Source organism: Herpailurus yagouaroundi, unplaced genomic scaffold, assembly GCF_014898765.1.
Source record: "Herpailurus yagouaroundi ecotype Mexico unplaced genomic scaffold, PumYag 181, whole genome shotgun sequence".
Taxonomy (NCBI): domain Eukaryota; kingdom Metazoa; phylum Chordata; class Mammalia; order Carnivora; family Felidae; genus Herpailurus; species Herpailurus yagouaroundi.
Genome location: NW_024412412.1, coordinates 15,378,852 through 15,396,338, shown reverse-complemented (window position 1 = coordinate 15,396,338; position 17,487 = coordinate 15,378,852). Strand labels below are relative to the sequence as shown.

General features: G+C 47.8%; 1 protein-coding gene across 5 annotated transcripts in view; it reads left to right on the top strand.

Moving 5' to 3' along the window:
- Positions 1-17,487, top strand: part of ACSL1 (acyl-CoA synthetase long chain family member 1) — a 72,511-nt gene that overhangs the window by 4,978 nt on the left and 50,046 nt on the right. For 4 of the 5 annotated variants that reach the window (XM_040489916.1, XM_040489912.1, XM_040489914.1 and 1 more), the window contains exon 2: positions 17,198-17,424. In XM_040489916.1, the coding sequence (XP_040345850.1) occupies positions 17,230-17,424 (195 nt within the window). In that variant the 5' untranslated portion in view covers positions 17,198-17,229. Of the gene's footprint in view, positions 1-12,234; positions 12,421-17,197; positions 17,425-17,487 lie in introns of those variants that run through there. The other variant, XM_040489913.1, reaches the window with a different exon arrangement.

Genomic DNA, 17,487 nt, shown 5'->3' with positions numbered 1-17,487 from the left:
AGGGACCCACACTCGGCAGAGATCAGGGACCCACACTCGGCAGAGATGGTCGAGCCACTCACTTAAGTAAGAGATTGGTCTCACCATGGCACATAGGTTTGCTTCCTGCTGTGCATCTCGGGTTACTTTTACCAAAAATAGACTTTCTCAGCATGTTAGAGACAAGAGAACAGAATTGTGAGTTTTCAGGGTTTGGAGGCACAGTGTTATATCGCCTACTGGATATGGGTGCCTTTTTTCTAGTACAGTTTTAGGCAGAACCCCAAGATATGGAATAAAAGCAGGGCTGCTGTGGTTGAAGGGGGCAGGGGCGGGAACCCCAGCTCCCACATATATACTTGCTTCCTGAGTCACCTTTGTCTGCGGCACTTCTAAATATCCCAGGCTCCCTGAACATCGAAATAGCATAACTTGCTCCCTTGCAGACACAGTAATCGTTGTGCAGGTCATGGGTGATTTAGCCCAGGTTACACAACCTGTGTTCCCCTCTGGCCATGATACCCAGTGGAGTTTGTCCCTGGGCCCCGGGCCTGTTCGGAGAATGACCAGATCTCAGTGTACTTCTTGTTTTGTGCCCTGCAGTCGACCTATCTTCACTTACTCTGTACAGTATTGCACAACATACACCAATTTTTCCTCAACGTCACTGCCCAAACCATAGCCTGTCACCTCTCTGGTTGAGACAGTAGAGACCCCTCGTTGAAAAAAGAGGGAGAGAATGATGACTTTTCTTAATGAAGAACTCTCTGATTGAATCCCTCCTCTGCCCAGAAGCCTTCCGGGGCTCCCTCTATAAGGTCCCAAGTCTTTATTTAGCTTGGCTCTTGGGAGCTTCTAGAGTCTGGTTCCAACCTGCTATTTCCTGTGCCTGTCCCAAACCACCCACATCCTGGGACTTTTGGAAAGCAGACTCTGGGAGCACGGGATTGCACCAAGGTCTCTGCATCCCAAGATTCTATCCGTGAGCTCTCTCTTTGGCCTGAGTGGCCTTCCCATGTCCTGGAAGGGCCTCATGGACCCTGTGCATTTACTGTGACCTGTCTGCAATGACATTCCTCATTCCAGCCTCCTTCCTCGTGGACCTGCTCCTCAGAGACTCTGGATCCCTCACTGGAACCTTAGGCTAACGTTCAGCTGGCTGAGATGCGCCAGCAGCCGCAGTGGTGGTTAAAATGCTGAAATTCTCCCATACTGGTTAGGAATAGCTGCTACTCCAAGTGCCCCCACCCCTAATGCAGATTCTGAAGGGTTGGTGCCTGGTCCGTCCAAAGATCTCCTGAACCCATTCTGGGGCAGTGGCCTACTTCTTTCTGGATCGGTTGATACCTGGCTGTACTGGTTAATCGTGTTATGAATGGCACCCCCCTCTCTCCTTCATTTGCCTTTTCATGTGAGCATATCTTGCTTCCTCATATAGACTCCCCAGCCGCATTCTAAGCTCTGGGCATGTAGGAGACCTAATCATTATCTTTTGCATGTTTTCAGCAGCACTTAACGTGGCACCTTAACTGCTAGTAAACACTTAATATTGTCTGATGTCCAGTTGAGACCAGGAGACATTCAGACAGTCAGGTGTCCTGTAGAAGGGGATCGCGGACAAGAATATACATTTCAGTGTTCCAAATTTGTAAATTATGATGCTGCGCAAAACTGAGATCTTGCAGCAAAGATCAAGGTATCGAAAATCACTAGACCAAGCCTATGCTTTCGTTGGGTTGATCTTAGTGTTTAGGAGTACAGCCGTGGTGTCTCTTTTAGGGTACTTTGAGAGAGGTTTCAACAGCAGGTGGTTGTAGGCTTTGCGGGATGTGGAAGGGAAGCAGATCAGTGTCAAGTTCTAGATAATCTTACATAACTGTACCGTCGTCTTCATTTACCTGGTATTCCTCCTTAAAATCATACCTTGTTTCTGTGCTACTAGTGAAATGGTCAAATAGCTGTTTGTTCCTTCTGTAGGACAATTACCCGCATTGTTCCTCAGGCACGCTTCCAAGGTGCCCCAGAATGTGGGGCTGGCAGGGAGCTTGCCTGTCAAGCAGTCCAACCAACCACCTCATGGGAGGACGGAACCGAGATTCAGAGAGGTGTGGTTGAGAGCCCAGAGACAGGCTAGACTCTGAAGACAGAGCCAGCCTGTGCTGCCCTCTTCGGACAGGAATCAGAGATGAGCGCCATTGAGGCTGGCACCCCTCTAAAGTGTAGGCAGACTGAACATCCCTGGCCCGTGAGGCAGGGGCTGAAGCTTTGGGCTGCCGTGGCCCTGCAACCTTGATTCTCCTTCCTCCAGACTAGCTGGCCCAGCCCCCTCGGGCTCTCAGGCTTGGGCCAGGTGACTTCCCTGCCAGTGTCCTGCCCGCTCCAACTCCTTTCCCTCACGGAGTTGTTGATTACCTCTGTCTCCCTCTTAGACGGAAAGTCTGTGTGCAGGCACTATTACACTGCCCCCTAGCGGCGGCAAGCTTTTCGGGGGGGGGGGGCTCCAGTTGGCACTTGTTTTTGTTTTTTTTTTGTGTTTTTTTTTTTTAATTTTTTTTTCAACGTTTATTTATTTTTGGGACAGAGAGAGACAGAGCATGAACAGGGGAGGGGCAGAGAGAGAGAGGGAGACACAGAATCGGAAACAGGCTCCAGGCTCTGAGCCATCAGCCCAGAGCCCGACGCGGGGCTCGAACTCACGGACCGCGAGATCGTGACCTGGCTGCAGTCGGACGCTTAACCGACTGCGCCACCCAGGCGCCCCTGTTGGCACTTGTTTTTAATGTTTGCTTATTTATTTTGAGAGAGACAGAGAGAACGAGTGGGAGAGGGGCAGAGAGAGAGGGAGAGAGAATCCCAGGCAGGCTCCATGCTCAGCGTGGAGTCCGACTCAGGGCTCGATCTCACGAACTATGAGATCAGGACCTGAGCCGATCGCAAGACTCAGACACTTAACTGACTAAGCCACCCAGGCACCCCTGCAATTAGCACTTTTATTTGTTGCCTCCCAGAGTCAAGAACTGACAGAGACTCTAGCCAGGCAGGTGCCCAGAGAAGCTGCAAGAACTGCTCAGTCGTCCCCAAATGGGGCCCATGTGCCCCGTGGCGGAGGTAGGCCATCCAGGGTGCAGGGTGGGTATATTAGAACTACTACAGATACTCATTTTTTAGCTTAAATTCATATATGTGTATTTTATAATGTTCAGAAAATATTTACAAATGTCTAGAGTTTATAAATGTAGTTACATATTAAGAGGCATTTATTGATTAGTTTGGATGCATTTATGAAAAGCTCAGAGAACCGGAAAATTAACTCCTTCTCTACCAACAGCATGGCAACATACCTCTGAATGCCACTTGGAAAAAAAAAAAAAAAGAGCAAGAGAACTCAGTTTGTCAGTTAAGGGGGAATCGAAACTCCTTTGCGAAACTAGGTTGTGATTGATGTCAAATTGGTCTCGAAGTGAGGTGGTATCTTATTGTGGTTGTGATTTGTATTTCCCTGATAATGTAGAGCATATTTTCATGTGTCTGTTAGCCATCTGGATGTCTTTGGAAAAGTGTCTAGTTATGTCTTCTGCCCATTTCTTCACTGGATTATTTGTTTTTTGGATGTTGAGTTTGCTAAGTTCTTTATAGACTTTTGGATACTAACCCTTTATCCAGTATGTCATTTGAAGAGCCCAAATGCCCATCGAAGGACTAATGGATACAGAAGATGTGGTGTACATATGCAGTGGAATACTACTCGGCGATCAACAAGAATGAAATCTTGCCATTTGCAACAACATGGAGCTAGAGTGTGTTATGCTAAGTGAAATGAGTCAGCCGGAGAAAGACAAACGTCGCATGATTTCACTCATATGTGGAACTTAAGAAACACAACAGATGAACATAGGGGGAGGGAAGGAAAAATAAGATAAAAACAGAGAGGGAGGCAAACCATAAGGGAGTCTTAAATACAGAGAACAAACCTGAGGGTTGCCGGAGGGGAGGTACGTGGGGGGGCATGGGCTAAATGGGTGACAGACATTAAGGAGGGCACTTGTTGGGATGAGCACTGGGTGTTGTGAGTGATGAATCCCTGGGTTCTACTGAAACCAATATGACACTGTATGTTAACTAACTTGAACTTAAAGAGATAAATTTAAAAATTTTTAAAAAGTGGTCTTGGACTTCAGGAGAGTCGTGTTAAATCCAGAGTATATTTTGACTTTGGACCCAAAGCTTGAAAATGCAGAAGGCTTAAAATCAGGACAAAGATTTTATTTTATTTTCTGATTTATTCACTACTGTGTCTCCTGAGATGGGAGCAATGTTTGATATGGAGTGCTCTGTAAATCTCAGACTGAACATATAGACCTTCCTTTGTGTGACAATCAAATATCATGCTGGGTGTAGCACCTCGAGTCAATATTTAGGTTGGCTTTCTTTGTTGAACGTTTACTCACTTAGCAGGAAGCAGCATGTGGATGTGCTAGTCAGTTTTACTCCCCGCAAATCGTTCCCCAAACCGCAGGATCATAGCGCCGAATGGGCCTCAGAAGTGTCACCTGAATAGTAAGATGTTTGGGATTTGCTTTAAAAAAAAATTTTTTTTTTTTTTTAATGGATGTAGAATGAGACAATATTAGCAAAGTGTTGATCCTGGGAAAGCCGAAGCTAGGGTCATGGGCATATGGGGGTTTGTTTTCCTATTCTATGTACTTTTAAATCCACGTGGACATTTTCATTATAAAATATAAACAAAACATACGGGGAAAATAGACCCCAAGCTAGTGTCACGTGTTCCAAGTAGGTAACAGCCAGATGAGACCATCTCTTTGTCTTCCTTTCCTTCTTTTAAACGCCAGGTCGTTACTCTACAGTCCTCTGCAACTTGTTGGATTTGTTAGGTTTTCAGCCTCCTGCGGGCCACCCACTCTTCCCATGGTTCCCCGCACCCTTGGAGTTATTCCAGCCCCGCCCTTTTCCCTCCTCCTGCAGTGGGCTTAATCCTGCAACTCTTTCTCTATTTCACATGCTGCTTCCCCCGACACCACCAACGTCTTCCCCAGAGCTGACGAAATCGAAAAGTCAGAACGGGGTCCCAGCCTCTTTCAAAGGCTCTGTTCTGTCTTGAGGAGGCCCACAGCCTAAGCATATTTGGTGGGCTCCCTTCATCTCTGCTGTTTAGGGACACAACAGTCCCACGCTGAAATCTGTAAACCCTCAAAAGCGTCCCCATGTGTGAGTGGCCGGCCTTCCTCTCTGGGTAGAGGTCTGTCTATGTTCTATCTCCCACTTAACCCTGCGCCGCTAAGCCGGTCCACTAGTTTGTCAGTCCCTCTGAAATCTATTTTAAGAGGTGTAAGTAACTCTACCCAACCTTGTGTCCTTTCAGCCTTCTTATCCAGGTCACTGCTATCTGATCGTGGTGACCTCTGCGAGCAAGGACTGGGCCTTGTTCTTCGCTGTCTCCTGCACCAGGCCTCACCCTGGCGGGGACATGGGACGCTCAGCAAACTACACCCCGCTGCATGGGGACAAGCTCCTGCAGCTAACGGCTGCTTAGCCCGGGCGGAGGCAGGGCATCCTCCACCCTGGTTTGTGGCTCTGTCGTTCCTAACTGCCAGCCGCCCCTGCCCCAGCACCGGCCGGCACGAGCTGGGTCTCAGGGCATTTCACCCCCACCACCTGCCTCTGGCTGCTTCCACCTGGCTCTCTAGCCGGCCCTCCCATCGCACTCTGGTTCATCCATAGTGTTCTCTCCCTCCCGAAGCCCTCCACCACTTACTTCTTCACTTTTCGTCTAGATAGTTAGGTTAACTCTTTCTTGCAGGTGTGTTTGTTCACTGATACCCTAAACTCGTTGAAGGCAGAGGAAACACCGCAAATGCTGTTGGACTTCTGTTTGGGAGAGAGGGAAAAGTGGGGTTTTTTTCCCTGTGATTTTGTTCATTAGCAGTGGAACCTTTCTCAAAGGTGCCCTTACGTGGAAGTGCCCACATAGCTGGTCAGGGCCCAACACGGACGGTGGGAGCCTAGGGATGGACTTTCTGGGCAGGGCTTCCACCCCATCTGTCGTTCTCCTAGAAGGACTGGTTGCCGCCCGAGGCCGTTTATGCAGCAGGTGGGAAATACATAAATACAAGAGGAAATGAACCGAATTGACCTAGTTATATCTTCTTTATCTTGAGAAAAAAAAATAATAATAACACCCCAAATTACATAGTAGAATAATAAAATCATAAATACCCAAATGGCACAGCATAGAATTAACAGTTTTTTTCCTTAATTTTGTTTATTTATTTATTTATTTTGAGGGGAGGGAGGAGTGACAGAGAGAGAGGGAGAGAGACAGAGAATCCCCAGCGGGCTCCGCACTGTCAGCACAGAGCCGGACGGGGCTCGAACTCACAAACCATGAGATCATGACCTGAACCGAAATCGAGAGTCGGTTGCTTAACCGACTGAGCCACCCAGGCGCCCCTAGAATTGGCAGTTTCTAACAGTTATTTTCTCTCTGTGTCGTGCTGTCATCTGGAGTTTCTGGGTGGTGGTGGAATCCTGTTGTTCAGTCCTGAACGTCTGGGGTGTGTCACCATCTTTTGCCTTCTCTGGCCTTGTCTTGGAAATGCTCCATGGTGTCAGTGATTGAAGGGGGCACACATTTCCTCTATTCCCGTCCTTTCTTTATCCCCACGGAGGCCCACACAGGCAGCGACGAAGCTAGCTCAAGATTTTTGTTGCCCGTCAGGGGCACCGCCGGGACCCGAAACAACCAGATTGTTACGTCTGAGCCTACCTCCTACTCTTCCTGTTTTGTCTCCTTCCGTATTCACTCCTAAAAGTGACTAGTCTGGGACAAAACATCCGGAGGGACCCTGGGACTTAGGTACCCTCTCTGTGTGCGGTTTCTCAAACAAAGGGACCCTACTCACCATTTCCAGGGCCCTGAGTGGACAGGAGTTCCTGCCTCACGGGGTCTGGCTCTGGCTATTGTAAAAGGACATTCGTCCTCTTAACTGTTAAGTTCTTCTCTACCTCCCAGGAAGAGGAGCCTCCTGCTTCCTGCCTTGCTTTGTGGTTTCCCAGAGGCCGGGAAGATGGAGAGTCTGTTGTGGATTATTTTCGTGGCAACAGGAATTTTATTTCCTCCTCTAGCTATGGTCATAATAGGCTGTACATAATGGGCCGTACCCCCCGGACCATGGTGTCGTGTTCTCTAATACACAGTCCTACAGACATAATTAGGGCCCTTCCTGGGCCAGATGTCAGCTGAGATAACATGCCTTGTTGGATTCACTTGGTGAGTTGACAGGCCCACAGAACCCTCTTCAGAAGGGTTCGGTCAACCTAGCAAACTGGTCTTGTCTCCATTAGCTGAAGTGAGGCTGACTGGCTGAGGTCACCCATTTTGCCCAAGCCTGCCCCTTCTCCGACTGTTACCAAGAAATGTCCCTGCCTCGTCTAAGTGACTTCTGAGAACTCACTTAACAGTGTTAACAGTGTTTGAAGGCCAACGGAAACATCTTGCTTCTCTTAAGAGTTTTTTTTTTTTTTTTTTTTTTTTCCAATAGAAACTTTCCCTCGTGAATCCATGCCACTCACATAACCTGGATGTCTTCGCTGGGCATGTCCAAACTAGAATTATCACTTCCCCAATTGGCTGGACATGGCAGGTCTCCGTGTCTATGCTGAAGAGAGAAGGGAGGAGAACCAGATGGCTCCCCCCCACCCCCCGCCCTCCGGAGAATGCTGGGCAAGTCATATTTGCAGCATCCCTTACCGCTCAGATGGCCACCCACCCGGTGCTCGTGCTCGTGCTCGGTGTTCGGGGAGTCTCTGAGGGCTCTCCTCACCGCAGTCGCACCATTGCTCTCTAGCTCCTGGGATGCTTCTCTGGTTTAGAGGATTCTCTTTTCTGTCATAGAATAGTCACTTCTAGGGGCGCCTGGGTGGCGCAGTTGGTTAAGCGTCGACTTCAGCCAGGTCACGATCTCGCGGTCCGTGAGTTCGAGCCCCGCGTCGGGCTCTGGGCTGATGGCTCAGAGCCTGGAGCCTGTTTCCGATTCTGTGTCTCCCTCTCTCTCTGCCCCTCCCCCGTTCATGCTCTGTCTCTCTCTGTCCCAAAAATAAATTAAAAACGTTGAAAAAAAATTAAAAAAAAAAAAAAAAAAGAATAGTCACTTCTAGACGTCGGTGGCCAGCCGGGTATCAAGCTCTGGACTCAAGCCCTCCTTCTGGCATTTGCACTTCTACTCAAGAGAGGTATTTGTTTACCCTCTTCCCCTTCTTGTGGGCAACCTTGATCTTTCAAAAAATAATCCACAGTCTCCTGTCTGAATATTTGTCTACACATCTGCTAAGGAGAAAGAGGACCCTTGCCCTTAGATGACCTTGAGGTGACACTATATAGAAGTGCAACAGTTTGAGAAATGAAAAACATCATGGGAAGATGGGCAAGAGAGTTTTGCTTTTTTTTTAGTTATCATTACTGACTTCAGGAGTAGAATGTAGTAACTGATCACTTACGTAAAACACCCAGTGCTCATCACAACAAGGGGCAAGGGAGTATTTTTAGGTAGCCTTTAAATCAGTGTCTTGCAAGCTTTTTCTTTTCCCCTCCACATCACCTAGGAGGTGCTGCTTACTCCTTTCTAGCACAATGGCTCGCAGCAGCAGCAGCGTGGGGTGTACAGGGAGAATGCTAAAGTTTAGAAATGTTTCAAATACCTCCTTGCTCTTTGGAGAATCACTGTTCTATAAATACACCCTCCTGGGGCCTGTAGCAGAAAACTGGTCAGAATCACAGAGGGTCGTTCCTAACTCAGTAACTGTTCACGAAGCACCTGTTCTGGGCAAGGCAGTATATCCAGCATCAGGGGCCTATGAAGACAGATCGGAAGGGGCCCTGGCCCCAGGAGAGAGAAGCATCTATGTAAGAGAAGCAGACGCTCAACATAAGTGTAAAATAGGAGATGCTAAGGGTCACACAAGGGCTACAGATAACATATTCCTGGAGTTCAGGACTGCCTCTGACTGAGGAGGTCACGTAAGGATTTATTAGAGCAACTGAACTATTTGGGTCGGTTTGGACATGTTATTAAGACAGGGCTTGGGAGGAGGCCGTAAGGGAAGGAGACCCCAAGGTTGGAGAATGCAGCGTGGGCGTGGAGGCATGGGGAGACTTTCTGGTAGACTCTTGGAACGGGCCAGAGCTCTGCCCTGGGATACTGGCCCTCCCAGCCTTGTTGAGGCAGGGAACCGGAGGGGAGCTCGCCCAGAGACGCGTGGGGAGAGGATGGGCCAGTCCACTTGCACAAGGAGGCTTCCAGGACCCTGGGAACCTGCCTACAAACCGTCTTCCAGCCTCCCCCACCGCTTTGCTCCTCATTGTTCCACCGGTCAATCTCCCGGGCTCAAAAACCCAGCCCTCCGACTCCGACTCTTTTTTCCCACTTATATCCACTGAGTTACTAAATCCTGTTTTGTTTTGTTTTGTTTTGTTTAGCGATTAAAAATTCCTTGTCGTAAAGTAGGCATAACATAAAATTTACCATTTTAGCCACTTTTAAGCATACAGTTCATTGGCATTCATTACATTATCGATATTGTGTAACTGTCACCGTTACCGAGTTCCAGAATTTTTCATCATCCCCAACACAAACTGTGTACCTGTGAAGCAATAACTCCCCTTTCCCCTCCCACCCTCCACTCCTGTAGCTTCCATTTCTGTCTCTTTGAATTTGCCTCATCGAAGTCCCTGGAACACATATAACGTTTTGTAGGTTCATCCAGCTTATGGCCTGTATCAGAATCTCCTTTTTTTTTTTTTTTTTTTTTCTTTTTTGAGGCGGAGGGATATTCCATCGCCTGCACAGGCCACATTTCGTGTGTATCCCTCCATCGCTTGGTGGACATTGGGATTCAGATCCTGGCTTTTTAAAGCTCTGTCTGTCCCAGCTTCTTGGCATCCTCTTCATCGCCTTGCACCTTTGTCTGCATTTGAACCACCGTGTGCCTCGGTGACAGGCCTGCCTCTTACGGTCCATAGGCTTTGCCTTCGGTCCTGGCCTCTGGTCTTGTTCTTGTGTGGGGCTGGGGCAGGACACCTGACTTCTCCTACGCAGTCTCCTGTCTTTGAGTCGAAGCTAATGAGGACTCCGTACAGTAAGGACCGTTAGGAGGATGACATTTCGTCATATGTCTAATTACTCAGCACGGTGCCTGATACACAGCAAGTGCTTAGCAAACGGTGGCTCTTAAAGCGCAATTTCAAGCTGATTTTTCCTTCCTTTGTCCTACCTAGTGGAATCCTGTCACTTGTTCCAGATTACCTGGCCAAAAATCCTAGAGCTGAGGTGGGGAGTTGCTTCTGGCCGTCCCGTCCTATCCCCAGAGCCCGAAGTGGAGCTCACGTTCTTGGGCTTCCCTCATCCTGCGAGGACCGGCTCACTTTTGCTTTCTGCATGCAGCAATCCTTGAGAGCGTGTGCCCTCTCTCAGAATTTCTTGTGCACTTACTGCCACCTCGTTTTGCACTGTTTTGTGTATATATTTGTGTTACGTTTTTGATTTCCAAGCCTCACGAATGGGGTCTGCCAGTTTTTCACGGTTTGCACCCACATTTGAATGTTAAGTAATGCACCTGCACCCAAGAGAGGGTGAGAATTTTCCGACAACCCTCTTGTAGTCATCATGTGTCACTGAGGCTTTCATTTTGTGGGGGTGTCCTCTTGGTCACTTCCTTTTGAACACCATCAGGTAGAGAAGGCACCTTTCCTGAAACTGCCTCGTTCTCAGAAAGGCCAACTAAGTGAATTCAACTTTTCCTGAGCAAAGGAATTTAACACTAGCTGGGTTGCTATTTCTGGAGGCTTGACCTTACGAAGGCAAAAGTGGCTCCAAAAGTGGCTGGCTGTAGGGATGCCTGAGACCCTGTGTGAAGAAGTGTGTTCAAAGAATTTTAATAAACTATCAGGGAAATGTAAGTAGGGAAAGAGCACACATTTCTAAAGTAATTTATTTTGTCACGTGACTTCAATAGTATGTAATTTAATAAATACAGAAGCTGTTAGGGATAGACTTTGACCATTGCATCTAAGCCCTACGAGTTTATCCATTCAAGTTGGGCACATTGTATTTGGAATCTCATTACTTGGGGGCGTATATGGGAGTCGTGGCTTGGTGGCCAATATGAACAGGTGAGGTATGGCCCTAATATTACCGGTTAGAAAATTAGTCTCGCCTTCTGCTTACCTTTACAGTTTTTTATTAAGTTTATTTCTTTATTTTGAGAGAGAGCATGCACGTGCGCGCATGAGTGGGGGTGGGGCAGAGAGGGAAGGAGAGAGAGAAAATCGCAAGCAGGCTCTGTGCTGTCAGCACCGAGCCGAACACGGGGCTCGAACCCACAAACCACGAGATCATGACCTGAGCCGAAATCAAGAGTCGGATGCTTAACCGACTGAGCCACCCAAGCATCCCCCTGCTTACCTTTAAACGCTTTGTGTCCTGCTCTTTCTGACTTTGATGGCGTGGACAGAGAGTGGTGTCGTAAAGAATTTTCAAGTTGACTTGAATATTTCAGTAAATCAGGTTTCTAAAAGCAGAGCACCTCTCCTTCATTTCTCCTTTTAAAATCTGCTTGGAAATTGAATTCGTGATCCCAGAGAGTCACTTTAATGAAAATTATGTGGGTTTAAGGTTCACTGTACTTCGTTGGGAAGAAACACCCCATGGCAGTGGATGGGAGTAATTAATTCCCTGTGGAAGTATTTGCCCACCGTGCATGGGATCCTGAAGTTACCCAGATGGTCTCTCTCCTTCTTATGCTCAGAATGAGGAGATGATCCAAAGGCAGCAAACGTGGTCAGGAATTCAGGTATAGAATGGGCTTTGGACAGAGACCTCTGTTTTCCTTTCTAACTGGTGGATGCCGGCATCCCTGTTTGGGGAGAGCCTGACTGCTCTTTTGGTTCAGGAGGGGACGGCTTAAGCAAATCTAGCTTTAGGTAAATTGCCAGCCAGGGTTAAGGAGCACGAATCCAAGGGTTTTGGAGTGGCACACTGAAAGAACAGCACGCGGTCTGGCTGCTGCTCTCTTGTTCCTCCCCAAGGCTGAGCTCTGCCCAGCCAGCTCAGGACAAAGGGGGAGTTTCAGCCTTCTGTAAATAGCCTATTGTACAAGGGCAGGAGGTGGAGCAAGGAATGGCAGCGTTGCCAGCTTGGCTCACTGCTTTTAAGGAAAGATGTCAGGATTTCTGCATTTGCTGCTGCTGGGGCAAGGGTGCTATTTATGTGGGTTTGCTTCAAGGCTCCATTCCTGGCAAAGTATTTCATCAAACCGCTGTTATTCAACCGAATGAAAGCTTGAGGAACTTTAGAAGGGGAGAAACATCCCGGTCACCCATTTTTTGGGGGGGGTTTGTAAACAATATGAAGAAAATAAAATGCTGATGTAAGTATAAATCTGCAAAATCATAGGAGGTCTGTGTGTGTGTGTGTGTGTGTGTGTGTGTGTGTGTGTGTGTCCGTGTCCCTGTGTCCTTAGAGAATGATGCCCTTGTGAGTCACCTCTGGCCCCAAACCACTTTTGTGTGGTGTAAACAAAATGGTAGGAGGTAAACCTTTGTGTCCGGGTGGCCTTAGACCCATATGTTCAGAGTCCAGGATGATGGGGCAAATCCTGGTGGTTACGTAAGACAAGGGAGTTCAGATGTCCGGTTCTCATCAGGCCATGCAGTGTCAGTGCTGAGGACCTTTAGAAACCACCTGCTGTCACGGTTTCTAAGCCAGAGTGGGCTGCGGGGAACTTGTGAGCCGCATGTGCAGAGAAGTATGTGCATGTTCCCAGTGGAGAGGATCAGTGGCCCCGCAGAGGTTAGGAATTTGTTCGTGTAGAGGAAAAAGCATGACTTTAGGGTCACGTTGGTGTCCCCGTCTTGGGATACACCTTGGGGAAACCTCTTAAGTCTCCAGCCTCAGTTTCCTCATGATCATTTTGTATTGCGATGTTCTGATGAGTTACAGGATGTGAAAGCCTTTCTGAAACACTAAATCAGTGCTGTGTTGCCAGCTCTTCTTCCCAAAGTTTGGGTGGATAAATACCAGGACTTCTGTTTCCTGACAGTCGTGCAATCCAGCTTCTACTACCGTGTCCTGTGTATCCTGTCCTGTGTCCTGTCCTGTGCACAGGGCTACTTAAAGGCATCCTTCACAATGGTTCTTTGCGCCGGATGTGTGCCACGTTCCCCCAACCATTGCTGTGTTCTCTGTCGTTCTGTGGTTTTAGACTCCAGCTCTTTGGGAAATTCAAAGGACCCAACTGAACAAACACACTTTTCCTAAGTGCTGGGAGGAAGGGTGTGCAGGTGTAGCTGTTGGGGAAGGGAGAAGCCAGCTGCCAATAGTCTTGTGTGTTCTCAACTGAGAAATACTGGCTGCTTAAGCCTTTAATCCGATTGAATCATATTCTTAGCAAATAGCAGCATTATTACTTGCCTGGGCTGTAAACTTCCTGAGAGGGTGATGTGGAAATTTGCTTTTGAAAGAATTTAATAAAAAAATATTCCAACTAGAACACCGTTGGAATAAGAAGTACAGTCTGTCTGGGTTTTAATCATCTGTTGGCAAGTGTGGGTCTTGATTCTTCTTAGAGACCTGTTGGGGGCTGTCTTAAAGCGTGGTGTTAATGTTCACCTGCAGCATTGAAGGGCTATTTATTGTGGCTAATATTCTCTGAATGAGGTCTGCCTGCATTTCTAAATACGCGAAGTGCCTTTTCCTTAATAGCAGTTACATAGAAGGAAGAAGATTTAGAATGTTTTGTATTCATGTTTAAGAGTCATTCTTCACGTGGATCTAAAAGGATTGTCTTAGTTCTTTATTGGATGGGCTCTAGTTTTCCTGTGGACAGCATTAACCAGTTGATTAAGTGAAGCTGGTTTTCAGCTTGTCTGTCACCTGGCTGCGAGCTGAGAGGCATGAATTAAACTGTTGTACCTTGTCATTATCACCCACTAAAGGTAAGAATTTAGCTGGGTTTCAACCCTTAGCATTACAGATTAGTATCTAAGAAAGTGTTCTTGCAACGGTGCAAGATTACCAAATCAGTAATTTTCTGAAGTGTTTTTTTTTTCTTCAAGTTTCTTTCCTAGACTTATCTCTAGAAATAGACATTTTTCTTTCTTCGTCTAATGCTGTCTACAGCTTGGCTCCTGCTGATGCTTAAAATAGAAAAAAAAAATAATCACCAGCTTATGACTGTATTTGTTTATGGGGGGATTATTTAACGTTCCCCTCCAAGGACTGGATTCTGTCGAACAGCCCCTGCAGATTCACAGGATCAGGGCTGTATGGAAATGACTTCAGGGACCCCGGGGAGAGAAAAGCCAAGGGCAGGGGTGTGTCTGTGAGGGGTGGGAGATTCCTTTCCGGCCGCAGGGGCGCAGTGGGCGTGAAAAAGGCTGCCAGGGAGCGTGACTTGAGGGGCAGGCAGGTCCGCACAGGGGCACAGGGCGCAGTCAGGTTGCTTAGCGTCGGCTGGCTGGCTGTGCTGTGTATGGAATCTGGCTGCCTGCTGCCAGCGGGCCCGACTCCCATCTGTCTGCTCGTCCTCACGGTCTCCGTGAGTGCGGGCCTTGCTCAGGGAGCCCTCACTTCAGCACGCCCCGCCGACACCGCCGGCTCAGTGTCGTACGTCCCCCACCAGCTGGCTCCGCCGCCGAGAGCCTGGACCGGGCGGTGGGCGCCGTCCTCCCAGCCGCCGGCTCCAGGCCCCCCGCCCCCCGCCCGGCGCACCCTGGCTGGCCTCGTGTGTTCACTGTGCTCCCGAGCTGGAGTAGCTCCGCTCCTATGCGTTCCTCTAGAATAAATCTGCTGTGGCCATACCACGGACAATCTGTTTCTTTCGTGGTCTGTCGCCTGTTGGTTCGACATGCCGCCCAGCATCTGATCGTTTATTTCACTGGTTTTTAAAAATATGCCCATTGTCTTTTCTCATTGGGAAGCCAGGCAGAAAGAAAACAGTGTCTGTTTTCAGATCTGGCACTGGCAGTGACACTGGCTGATGCCTGTCCCTGCCCATGGGTGGAGCAGTGGGGTGACTGTGCTCCCAGCTGCCCATTGGCCCATCCTCCACCCGCTTCTCCTGGGAAGTCAAGTGTGAATTTTGTCTCATAGTTACCTTTAGCCCAGTGGGCAGCAGGACAGGAGTCGGCCTGTGGCAAATGTCCTGAGGGACCTTGGCAGGTCGGGCAAACGCCAGCTGAGCTCCTCCCCCTACCCCCCTCCCACCACCTCTTCTGCTCCACAGTAGTCACCTAGCAGTCAGCTGTTGGTGGCACCTATGGTGAGTGGTATTGTAAGTAGTGGAGCTTCTCCTCCAGAAGTATGACCTGAAGAAATTTTGCTTATCTGTTCCTTCTCAGTTGTCATGGAAGGAACTTTCGTGTGTGTGTGTGTGTGTGTGTGTGTGTGTGTGTGTGCATGCACGCGTACCTACACAGAGTTGTGACGCAAGATTGCACGAGCTGAGCAAATACATTAAGATAGTGATGGCCAGTGAAAACACCCGATACTCTGCTCCTCTCTAAACAAAATTTACAGTGGTAGAGAGTGAGATTTAAAGATTTCTGTATCTGAAAAAAGAAAATTATGTTCAGTTTTGTGACCTCGGTATTTAAAAGGACATACAAGAAGGAACTCACAGCTACCATCTGAAGCACAGCTAAAGCGTTCACACTTGGCAGGCAGGTTTTGAGAAAAGCCTTTCAGAGCATTCGCTATGATTTCCTTCCCTTTACTGCCAAACATACTTTATAGTAGTGGCTCATCAATTGTTTTCTAATTAGAATTATTCGTACTTATTTCCTGTTCTGACACTTTTTATGCTGATGTATATATAAATTGTCTATCCCATCCAATTTGAGGCTTTCATATACATTAGGTTGTTTGTCCAATTTTCTTCTGTGTGTTTTGGCTTCTTTTTTTTTTTTTTTTTTTTTTTAGTTTACTTATTTATTTATTTTGAGAGACACAGAGTGTGTGAGGGAGGAGCAGAGAGAGAGAGGGAGAGAGAGAGAATCAGTCCCAAGCAGACTCCACACTGAGCATGGAGCCTGACAGGGACTTGATCCCCTGGTCACGAGATTATGGTCTGAGCCGAAATCAAGAGTCAGTCACTTAACCGATTGAGCCGCCCGGGCACCCCTGTGTTCTGACTGCTTTGTTGTTGTTGTTTTATTAACTCTGTACCTTACGGTTCTGGATAAAGGACTAATCACAGGATGTTGGTAGATGAAATAATGATAGTACTTAGCATTTATTGAGTAGCTTCTGGAGCCCCATGCCATTCCAAGCTCTCTGTAAATCATGTAACCATTATAAAATCCCCATGAGATAGGTCTGTTTTCAATCTCCATTTTTGGTTAGGGAAACTGAGGCACAGAGAAGTTAAGTAATTCCAAATCATACAACTAATAAGCTGGGAAGACAGAATTTGGCTCTAGAATCTGGGATCTTAAATATTATTCTATACTTCTTCTCAAATACTATGCTTCAGTCTCTCTCCAGATACGTGGTAGATGGTTTAGAATTTATGTACATCCATTTATTATTATTATTATATTTTGGTTATAATATCCTGAGGAATATAAAAAATTATTTCAGCAGAATAGAGAACTGCAGTTTCCTCTGCATTTGTATTGCTGCTTTTATGGTACAGAGAGCATGGGGAAAGCGAGAGACATACCGACATGTAGGTTGGTCCATTGGACCGATCCAGAGCTGATGGGAAATCTTTCGGGAGAAGGGGGAGCAGACGGCTGCTGGGTGGTTTGGGCTTACTTGTGCCTCTTCCCCTTTTCTCCTCATTAGCCCTGATAACGAGACTTGAGTGTATTTGATTAGGTGGGAGAGAACAGAGGCACACTATCAGGGAAGAAACTGGTAACTTACGCCACTTGAGCATGTTATGGCGAGAATTCTTTGTGAGTGAAATCTTTTTAATGTGGGGAATGGACACTTTGCACAAAACGATGGAAGTCAAATGAATTTCTGACATGTTCTTAGAAAAATGAAATTCGGCAGCCAGGAAGAGAGCTGGACCATCAGGCCTGTGGGTTTAATGCCTCGATTGGTCAGCCAGGCATCAAGTGGGATGGTTGGCCGTCGGGAATTCTGGAGACAAGTCCTGCCTTGCTGGAATGAACATGACATCTTTTCTCTCCTGACAGAATTCAGCTGAGGGAGCCAGCGACACAGGACAATGCAAGCCCACGAGTTGTTCCGGTATTTTCGAATGCCAGAGCTGGTTGACTTACGACAGTACGTTCGCACTCTTCCGACCAACACGCTCATGGGCTTTGGAGCTTTTGCAGCTCTCACCACCTTCTGGTACGCCACGAGACCCAAAGCCCTGAAGCCACCGTGCGACCTGTCCTTGCAGTCTGTGGAGGTGGCGGTAAGTGGAGGGGCCTGCCGGCCTGCCATGTGGGTTTTCCCTGCATTTCCCCAGATTTCCCAT